The 404-nt window shown below is 49.8% G+C and overlaps 1 protein-coding gene across 1 annotated transcript in view; it reads left to right on the forward strand.

Moving 5' to 3' along the window:
• Positions 1-160: 160 nt before the first annotated feature.
• Positions 161-404, forward strand: part of LOC119592397 (alpha-mannosidase 2C1-like) — a gene marked incomplete in the record, with an annotated part of 33,450 nt that continues 33,206 nt past the window's right edge. Inside the window, 1 exon segment of the mRNA XM_037941219.1 lies at positions 161-292. Within this exon segment, the coding sequence (XP_037797147.1) occupies positions 261-292 (32 nt within the window).

Raw genomic sequence — 404 nt, forward strand, 5'->3', positions numbered from 1 at the left:
TTCCAATAAAGCAAAGACACAAAAAATCAAAATTAAAACAGGAAAAACAAAGGAAACAAAGATAGCAAAGAAACAAGAATCCAACCACAACACGACCACAAAGAACAAGCCTTTTTGACCTGATAACTACCCCTACCTCCCCCCTCCCCCCACGCACAAAGGTGTACAAGTTGATCCGTGACCTGGAAGTGTTGCACCAGCTGGCGGACGTGTTGCAGAATGATCCGCGTGGCTACCAGGCCCTCTACACGGCCAACCAGATGGTAAACTCCATTATTGCCAAGAATGAAAGGTCAGATCACACACACGCACACATTAACGAGCAGTTGGTTAAATGCTAGAATGGAGGCTGGGCGCGGGCACGTCACCTGGTGGGGCTTGGGTGGGGGTCGGCGGGGTGGTTT

This window comes from Penaeus monodon, chromosome 30 (assembly GCF_015228065.2).
Source record: "Penaeus monodon isolate SGIC_2016 chromosome 30, NSTDA_Pmon_1, whole genome shotgun sequence".
NCBI classification, from domain to species: Eukaryota; Metazoa; Arthropoda; class Malacostraca; order Decapoda; family Penaeidae; genus Penaeus; species Penaeus monodon.